The sequence below is a fragment of the Thalassophryne amazonica genome, chromosome 14 (genome assembly GCF_902500255.1).
Source record: "Thalassophryne amazonica chromosome 14, fThaAma1.1, whole genome shotgun sequence".
Lineage (NCBI taxonomy): Eukaryota > Metazoa > Chordata > Actinopteri > Batrachoidiformes > Batrachoididae > Thalassophryne > Thalassophryne amazonica.
Genome location: NC_047116.1, coordinates 89,076,997 through 89,087,369, shown reverse-complemented (window position 1 = coordinate 89,087,369; position 10,373 = coordinate 89,076,997). Strand labels below are relative to the sequence as shown.

Below are 10,373 nucleotides of genomic sequence, written 5' to 3'. Positions count from 1 at the left end.
TTTTGTGTTGAGTGATATACATTTTTTTTAAAAAAAGTTGATTGTGATAATAAAGTATTTTGTTGTCACGTACAATGTTTGGCAAAATTCTATCCTAGGTCTTTTGGATCCTTTGGATCTATGAAGCATAAATATGAAAAAGTATCAGTATCGGTATCGATATCGGCGATACTGGGCCTGTATTTACTTGGTATCGGATCAATACCAAAATTCCCAGTATCGCTCACCTCTACTATGCAGGTCACATGACCAATCTCCCGGCTGTCTGTCTTCATGGATTGGTCAAAATTATTTTCAGCTGTTGCCAGGATACAAGTGGAGTCTGCAAGCGTAAAAGATTTATTTTGATTCACAGCCACTAAAGGTCAGCAGAGTACAAACGCTGCCATTCTCCTAAAACAAATACAAATACAGAATGTGTCTCTTCCCAGATAGATCTCTTTCAGTGCATCTTCTTGTTCTGACTTTAACACAAAGTTAATACCCAAGTCTTTCATCGCCAACTGTAAATGGTAATCAAAACATTCCAATCGTATCTTTCTTAACTCTTCCGCATCAAACTCCATTGTGTCAATGTTTACAATGTGCTTGAGCAATAACAGGTGAAGTTGCTCATAAACTTTAAGTTTCTTAAATATTTATTATGGCTACTCTTAAAACTTCAGTAAACTTTATAATTTTATTACTGGTAAAGTTTAGAATTGATTTAGATGAGATATATTCATTATCTCACAGGAATATATCACAATTATCTGGGAACTACTTTTTGCGCAGGAATTCCTCAAACACGTCGGTCGCGGGCGCGTACTAACACAGAATACCCAGAAACTGGACAGTTGTTCGGCCATAACGAGAGCGTCCACTTTTAGCTTGCCATAAGCTAGCTAGTGGCGCTCGTGAGAGTAAGGTAGATTGACCTCTCCTGTTTGCCGTAGGTGGACGCTGGCGGACACAAGAAGGTTTTCAAGTTAAAATGAGCTCTTCCGACACTAAAATAATCACTATAATCGGCAGGTGAGTATGACAAGACATTTTATAATGTTAAGTTACACTCTGTATGTCAGCTGTGGAAAACACCGGTGCCGTGAATCGGCTTTTTAGAATGTTAACAGTGATACCGTTCCACAGGGGAGAGACTAAACCCCGGGCGGAGGAGGGGGTTGCTTTGCAGAGAAACGTTATTAAATGTGGATTGTGTACTGACCATACACACATACATATATATGTATGTATTTGGGTTGCCGCAGAGCCATGTCACTTCCGGGGAAGTGTCAATCCGAAGGTGAGAATTCGTACCTCCGCGACTCTCCGCCCGATGAAAACAAGTTCGGGCTCCATTGATTGTCTGTTGAACTCAGCTGGTTTTGTTTTGTCTCTAGCTTGCTTCTAACAGCTCTCACTGCCTGGAACGACGAGATTTATACACCAAGCTGACCTGAAATGAATCATTGTACATTAAATTGACTTTATTGAGGAGTCTGACCCCTTTGAAAAGTGACCAAGTTACATGTATTGACCTCGGCGATGTTTTCAAGTTCTCAGCTGGCGCCCTCTGGTGGCCAAAAATGTTTTGCACTTGGGGTCGCCACAGCAATACCATGGTGGATTTGCATGTTAAATTGGCACAGGTTTTACATCGGATGCCATTTCAAAATGCAACTCCATATTACATTCGCTGTTTCGCAGTTGTGAATCTCGCAGTCCGTGACTCATGCGAGAGGTCATAGTTCTGGTTCAGGGCACAATGTAAACAAACCTCGTGATGTATGGACAACAAGACAACATCGGGGCACGGCAGAAGTCCATCACAGGCGGTACACCTCCTCTAGATAACCCTCTCAACTTGGGAGAATGTGTCGTCATCATAATCGCCCGTGAACTCGCTGAATCGACGGCATCCACATACTCACTAGTCACTGTTTACTGGCTATGCTAAAATACGAAATGGGGGTAAAATGTAACGAATTGTAGCCGACTGACTCAGACTGACTCCAAATATGATTAAATACGATTCAATTAAGTACTTTTATTTAATTATCTTTAAGCGAAATGGGGACTGATAATAGTGAAACTGGGGTAAAATGTAGCGAAATGGAGCAGACTGACTCCAAATATGATTCAATTAAGTACTTTTATTTATTTATTTATTTATTTTTGCAAAATGGGGACTGATAACAAAATGGGGGTAAAATGTTATGAAATGTAGCAGACTGACCCATTGACTGAAGTTTCATCTCTTGAACGCCAGATGGCGCACCTGCCCCACTACATGTACTGAGTGCAAAAAAACAAAAAAAAACAAAAGCCAAACATTAAATAAAAGTAGTTATTTGGAGTCAGTCTGGTTCACTCTGGTCCATTTCATTACATTTTACCCCCATTTCGTGATTATCAGTCTCCATTTTGCTCCATTTCAGATTTTAGTATGGCCCATTGTTTACTTGGACTGGGAGACGCTGGAACTCTGCTGGAGCTGCAGTGCATTTTGGGAAGCACGGGAGGCTGTCGTATACAAAACTAAGACCTGCATCAAATCAGATCTGCTCGTTAGTCTGCATCTAAAAAGGAGTGATCACACCTTGGAGAGCTGTTGCACCAAGTGGACTGACATGAATCATGGCTCCAACATGAGAGATGTCAATTGAAACAAAGGAGAGGATTATAAAACTCTTAAGAGGATAAATCATCACGCAATGTTGCAAAAGATGTTGGTTGTTCACAGTCAGCTATGTCTAAACTCTGGACCAAATACAAACAACATGAGAAGGTTGTTAAAGGCAAACATACTGGTAGACCAAGGAAGACATCAAAGCGTCCCCCCATCTGCAAAGCTGATCTGGCAACAGCAATCAGAGAAAGTTGGAGCCAGATTGATGAAGAGTACTGTTTGTCACTCATTAAGTCTATGCCTCAGAGACTGCAAGCTGTTATAAAAGCCAGAGGTGGTGCAACAAAATACTAGTGATGTGTTGGAGCGTTCTTTTGTTTTTCATGATTCCATAATTTTTTCCTCAGCATTGAGTGATTCCATATCTTTTCCCTCTGCTTGGTCTAAAAAAGTAACCGTTACTGACTGCCACAATTTTTTTTCCTGATTTCTTATAGTGTTTCTTAAAGCCAGAAAGTTGCCATTTGAAATGACTTTAGTTTTGTGTCATGTCTGTGATGTGCTTTTTTTCTGCAAAATGAAACAACTGAATGAACATCCTCCGAGGCCGGTGATTCCATAATTTTTGCCAGGGGTTGTATAATGACAAAACACCGGAGTCTGGGGAGCAGTGTGAGCGATCCAGAGATTTGGGGATCCTCCACTCATATTACTCCCCAGATGAGTGTGTGTTTTGTTTTTATACCTCAGCCGGGACTGTATTTTTATGAAACTAATACGTTTAACATGATTGAGGATCCATTTTGTTTGTGTGGAACTATTGTACCTCCGTCAACAAAGATGGCCGAAGGAAAGAAATTCGGCACAGTGTGGATCCAAAGCACCTGATATGGGGGTCTGGATCCACATCCGGCTGAGGTATAAATATATTTATATATATGGGTTGCCGCAGATTTCACACTGAGCGCCCCATTTTTGGCCGATGAAAACATTGCAGAGCTCAGTGCAAACACATGTAATTTGGTTGCTTTTCAAAGGGGTCAGACTCGTCAATAAAGTTTAATTTAATGTAAAATGGTTCATTTCAGGTCAGCTTGGTGCATAAATCTCGTAGTTCCAGGCAGTGATAGCTGTTAGCTAACTGAAGCAAGCTAGAGACAAAACAAAACCAGCTGATTTCAATAGACAATCAATGCAGCCCGAGCTTGTTTTCATTGGGCGGCCAGTCACGGAGGTACAAATTCTCACCTTCGGATTGACCACTTTGCTGGAAGTGACGTGGCTCCGTGGCAACCCATTTAGAACCCCTGGCAAAAATTATGGAATCACTGGCCTTGGAGGATGTTCATTCAGTTGTTTAATTTTGTAGAAAAAAAAAGCAGATCACAGACATGACACAAAACTAAAGTCATTTCAAATGGCAACTTTCTGGCTTTAAGAAACACTATAAGAAATCAGGAAAAAAAAATGTGGCAGTCAGTAATGGTTACTTTTTCAGACCAAGCAGAGGGAAAAAAATATTTAATCACTCAATTCTGAGGAAAAAATGATGGAATCATGAAAGACAAAAGAACGTTCCAACACATCACTAGTATTTTGTTGCACCACCTCTGGCTTTTATAACAGCTTGCAGTCTCTGAGGCATGGACTTAATGAGTGACAAACAGTACTCTTCATCAAGCTGGCTCCAACTTTCTCTGATTGCTGTTGCCAGATCAGCTTTGCAGGTTGGAGCCTTGTCATGGACCATTTTCTTCAACTTCCACCAAAGATTTTCAATTGGATTAAGATCCGGACTATTTGCTCTATGGCAAGATGCATTATCATCTTCAAAAATTATTTCATCATCCCCAAACATCCTTTCAATTTATGGGATAAGAAAAGTGTCCAAAATATCAATGTAAACTTGTGCGTTTATTGATGATGTAATGACAGCCATCTCCCCAGTGCCTTTACCTGACATGCAGCCCCATATCATCATTGACTGTGGAAATTTACATGTTCTCTTCAGGCAGTCATCTTTATAAATCTCATTGGAACGGCACCAAACAAAAGTTCCAGCATCATCACCTTGCCCAATGCAGATTCGCGATTCATCACTGAATATGACTTTCATCCAGTCATCCACAGTCCACGATTGCTTTTCCTTAGCCCATTGTAACCTTGTTTTTTCTGTTTAGGTGTTAATGATGGCTTTCGTTTAGCTTTTCTGTATGTAAATCCCATTTCCTTTAGGCAGTTTCTTACAGTTCGGTCACAGACGTTGACTCCAGTTTCCTCCCATTCGTTCCTCATTTGTTTTGTTGTGCATTTTCGATTTTTGAGACATATTGCTTTAAGTTTTCTGTCTTGGCGCTTTGATTTCTTCCTTGGTCTACCAGTATGTTTGCCTTTAACAGCCTTCCCATGTTGTTTGTATTTGGTCCAGAGTTTAGACACAGCTGACTGTGAACAACCAACATCTTTTGCAACATTGCGTGATGATTTATCCTCTTTTAAGAGTTTGATAATCCTCTCCTTTGTTTCAATTGACATCTCTCGTGTTGGAGCCATGATTCATGTTAGTCCACTTGGTGCAACAGCTCTCCAAGGTGTGATCACTCCTTTTTAGATGCAGACTAACGAGCAGATCTGATTTAATGCAGGTGTTAGGTTTGGGGATGAAAATTTACAGGGTGATTCCATAATTTTTTCCTCAGAATTGAGTGATTCCATATTTTTTTCCCTCTGGTTGGTCTAAAAAAGTAACCGTTACTGACTGCCACAATTTTTTTTCCTGATTTCTTATAGTGTTTCTTAAAGCCAAAAAGTTGCCATTGGAAATGACTTTAGTTTTGTGTCATGTCTGTGATCTGCTTTTTTCTACAAAATTAAACAACTGAATGAACATCCTCCGAGGCCGGTGATTCCATAATTTTTGCCAGGGGTTGTATAATGATTTCATATTAGCTCTTAGCTGGTTTAGCATGGCGGCTTCTCCTGTCTCTCCCGCACTTTTCTGCTCTGGGTGTGAAATGTTTAGTTATTCCTCGGCCTCCTTTAGCAGTAATGGTACTTGTAATAAGTGTAGCTTATTCGTAGCTTTGGAGGCCAGGCTGGGCGAATTGTAGACTCGGCTCCGCACCTTGAAAAATCTTACAGCTAGCCAGGCCCCTGTAGTCGGTGCGGACCAAGGTAGCTTAGCCGCCGTTAGTTCCCCTCCGGCAGATCCCGAGCAGCCGGGAAAGCAGGCCGACTGGGTGACTGTGAGGAGGAAGCGTAGTTCTAAACAGAAGCCCCATGTACACCGCCAACCCGTTCACATTTCTAACCGTTTTTCCCCACTCTGCGACACACCCGCCGAGGAACAAACTCTGGTTATTGGCGACTCTGTTTTGAGAAATGTGAAGTTAGCGACACCAGCAACCATAGTCAATTGTCTTCCGGGGGCCAGAGCAGGTGACATTGAAGGAAATTTGAAACTGCTGGCTAAGGCTAAGCGTAAATTTGGTAAGATTCACGTCGGCAGTAATGACACCCGGTTACGCCAGTCGGAGGTCACTAAAATTAACATTGAATCGGTGTGTAACTTTGCAAAAGCAATGTCGGACTCTGTAGTTTTCTCTGGGCCCCTCCCCAATCGGACCGGGAGTGACATGTTTAGCTGCATGTTCTCCCTGAATTGCTGGCTGTCTGAGTGGTGTCCAAAAAATGAGGTGGGCTTCATAGATAATTGGCAAAGCTTCTGGGGAAAACCTGGTCTTGTTAGGCGAGACGGCATCCATCCCACTTTGGATGGAGCAGCTCTTATTTCTAGAAATCTGGCCAATTTTCTTAAATCCTCCAAACCGTGACTATCCAGGGTTGGGACCAGGAAGCAGAGTTGTAGTCTTACACACCTCTCTGCAGCTTCTCTCCCCCTGCCATCCCCTCATTACCCCATCCCTGTAGAGACGGTGCCTGCTCCCAGACCACCAATAACCAGCAAAAATCTATTTAAACATAAAAATTCAAAAAGAAAAAATAATATAGCACCTTCAACTCCACCACAGACTAAAACAGTTAAATGTGGTCTATTAAACATTAGATCTCTCTCTTCTAAGTCCCTGTTAGTAAATGATATAATAATTGATCAACATATTGATTTATTCTGCCTTACGGAAACCTGGTTAGAGCAGGATGAATATGTTAGTTTAAATGAGTCAACACCCCCGAGTCACACTAACTGTCAGAACACTCGTAGCACGGGCCGAGGCGGAGGATTAGCAGCAATCTTCCACTCCAGCTTATTAATTAATCAAAAACCCAAACAGAGCTTTAATTCATTTGAAAGCTTGACTCTTAGTCTTGTCCATCCAAATTGGAAGTCCCAAAAACCAGTTTTATTTGTTATCTATCGTCCACCTGGTCGTTACTGTGAGTTTCTCTGTTAATGTTCGGACTTTTTGTCTGACTTAGTGCTTAGCTCAGATAAGATAATTATAGTGGGCGATTTTAACATCCACACAGATGCTGAGAATGACAGCCTCAACACTGCATTTAATCTATTGTTAGACTCGATTGGCTTTGCTCAAAATGTAAATGAGTCCACCCACCACTTTAATCATACCTTAGATCTTGTTCTGACTTACGGTATGGAAATTGAAGACTTAACAGTATTCCGTGAAAACCCCCTTCTGTCTGATCATTTCTTAATAACATTTACATTTACTCTGATGGACTACTCAGCAATGGGGAATAAGTTTCATTACAGTAGAAGTCTTTCAGAAAGCGCTGTAACTAGGTTTAAGGATATGATTCCTTCTTTATGTTCTCCAATGCCATATACCAACACAGGGCAGAGTAGCTACCTAAACTCTGTGAGTGAGAGAGATTATCTCGTCAATAGTTTTATATCCTCTTTGAGGACAACTTTGGATGCTGTAGCTCCTCTGAAAAAGAGAGCCTTAAATCAGAAGTGCCTGACTCCGTGGTATAACTCACAAACTCGCAGCTTAAAGCAGATAACCCGTAAGTTGGAGAGGAAATGGCGTCTCACTAATTTAGAAGATCTTCACTTAGCCTGGAAAAAGAGTCTGTTGATTTATAAAAAAAAGCCCTCCGTAAAGCTAGGACATCTTACTACTCATCACTAATTGAAGAAAATAAGAACAACCCCAGGTTTCTTTTCAGCACTGTAGCCAGGCTGACAAAGAGTCAGAGCTCTATTGAGCCGAGTATTCCTTTAACTTTAACTAGTAATGACTTCATGACTTTCTTTGCTAATAAAATTTTAACTATTAGAGAAAAAATTACTCATAACCATCCCAAAGACATATCGTTCTCTTTGGCTGCTTTCAGTGATGCCGGTATTTGGTTAGACTCTTTCTCTCCGATTGTTCTGAGTTATTTTCATTAGTTACTTCCTCCAAACCATCAACATGTCTATTAGACCCCATTCCTACCAGACTGCTCAAGGAAGCCCTACCATTAATTAATGCTTCGGCCTTAAATATGATCAGTCTATCTTTATTAGTTGGCTATGTACCACAGGCTTTTAAGGTGGCAGTAATTAAACCATTACTTAAAAAGCCATCACTTGACCCAGCTATCTTAGCTAATTATAGGCCAATCTCCAACCTTCCTTTTCTCTCAAAAATTCTTGAAAGGGTAGTTGTAAAACAGCTAACTGATCATCTGCAGAGGAATGGTCTATTTGAAGAGTTTCAGTCAGGGTTTAGAATTCATCATAGTACAGAAACAGCATTAGTGAAGGTTACAAATGATCTTCTTATGGCCTCGGACAGTGGACTCATCTCTGTGCTTGTTCTGTTAGACCTCAGTGCTGCTTTTGATACTGTTGACCATAAAAGTTTATTACAGAGATTAGAGCATGCTATAGGTATTAAAGGCACTGCGCTGCAGTGGTTTGAATCATATTTATCTAATAGATTACAATTTGTTCATGTAAATGGGGAATCTTCTTCACAGACTAAGGTTAATTATGGAGTTCCACAAGGTTCTGTGCTAGGACCAATTTTATTCACTTTATACATGCTTCCCTTAGGCAGTATTATTAGACAGCATTGCATAAAATTTCATTGTTACGCAGATGATACCCAGCTTTATCTATCCATGAAGCCAGAGGACACACACCAATTAGCTAAACTGCAGGATTGTCTTACAGACATAAAGACATGGATGACCTCTAATTTCCTGCTTTTAAACTCAGATAAAACTGAAGTTATTGTACTTGGCCCCACAAATCTTAGAAACATGGTGTCTAACCAGGTCCTTACTCTGGATGGCATTACCCTGACCTCTAGTAATACTGTGAGAAATCTTGGAGTCATTTTTGATCAGGATATGTCATTCAATGCGCATATTAAACAAATATGTAGGACTGCTTTTTTGCATTTACGCAATATCTCTAAAATTAGAAAGGTCTTGTCTCAGAGTGATGCTGAAAAACTAATTCATGCATTTATTTCCTCTAGGCTGGACTATTGTAATTCATTATTATCAGGTTGTCCTAAAAGTTCCCTGAAAAGCCTTCAGTTAATTCAAAATGCTGCAGCTAGAGTACTGACAGGGACTAGAAGGAGAGAGCATATTTCACCCATATTGGCTTCTCTTCATTGGCTTCCTGTTAATTCTAGAATAGAATTTAAAATTCTTCTTCTTACTTATAAGGTTTTGAATAATCAGGTCCCATCTTATCTTAGGGACCTCATAGTACCATATCACCCCAATAGAGTGCTTCGCTCTCAGACTGCAGGCTTACTTGTAGTTCCTAGGGTTTTTAAGAGTAGAATGGGAGGCAGAGCCTTCAGCTTTCAGGCTCCTCTCCTCTGGAACCAGCTCCCAATTCGGATCAGGGAGACAGACACCCTCTCTACTTTTAAGATTAGGCTTAAAACTTTCCTTTTTGCTAAAGCTTATAGTTAGGGCTGGATCAGGTGACCCTGAACCATCCCTTAGTTATGCTGCTATAGACTTAGACTGCTGGGGGGTTCCCATGATGCACTGTGTGTTTCTTTCTCTTTTTGCTCTGTATGCACCACTCTGCATTTAATCATTAGTGATCGATCTCTGCTCCCCTCCACAGCATGTCTTTTTCCTGATTCTCTCCCTCAGCCCCAACCAGTCCCAGCAGAAGACTGCCCCTCCCTGAGCCTGGTTCTGCTGGAGGTTTCTTCCTGTTAAAAGGGAGTTTTTCCTTCCCACTGTCGCCAAGTGCTTGCTCACAGGGGGTCGTTTTGACCGTTGGGGTTTTTCCGTAATTATTGTATGGCTTTGCCTTACAATATAAAGCGCTTTGGGGCAACTGTTTGTTGTGATTTGGCACTATATAAATAAAATTGATTTGATTTGATTTCATATCCAAACATCATTTACTTAGTGAACAGCAGTATGGTTTTAGAAAAAACTGCACCACTTGATTTTGTTGTACAAGTTACAAATGCAGTAGAGATGAAGCAATACACTGTAGGGGGTTTCTTTGATTTAGAGAAATCATTTGATACCATAGATCATACTTTGTTATTGACAAATTACAGAAGTACAGCATTAGAGGATTAGCCCTGGATTCGTGAGCAAGTTATTTATGTAATAGGTATCTATGTCCATTTTGGAGGGACAAATTCAGAATAATTGAGGATTACATGTGGGGTGCCCCAAGGGTCAGTCCTTGGCCATTGTTGTTTTTGTTGTATGTTAATGATATAAGTTTGGTGTCAAAGTCTGTGTCTTGTATTTTGTTTGCTGATGACACGACTGTGTTCGGTAGTGGGGACAATTTGGGACA

At 40.8% G+C, this 10,373-nt stretch overlaps 1 protein-coding gene across 2 annotated transcripts in view; it reads left to right on the top strand.

The window, feature by feature from the left end:
- The first annotated feature begins 875 nt into the window (after nt 1-875).
- Nucleotides 876-10,373, top strand: part of cryl1 (crystallin, lambda 1) — a 93,481-nt gene continuing 83,983 nt past the window's right edge. For both annotated transcript variants that reach the window (XM_034186267.1, XM_034186266.1), the window contains exon 1: nt 876-1,014. In XM_034186267.1, coding sequence (XP_034042158.1) covers nt 974-1,014 — 41 coding nt within the window. In that variant the 5' untranslated portion in view covers nt 876-973. The remainder of the gene's footprint in view (nt 1,015-10,373) is intronic.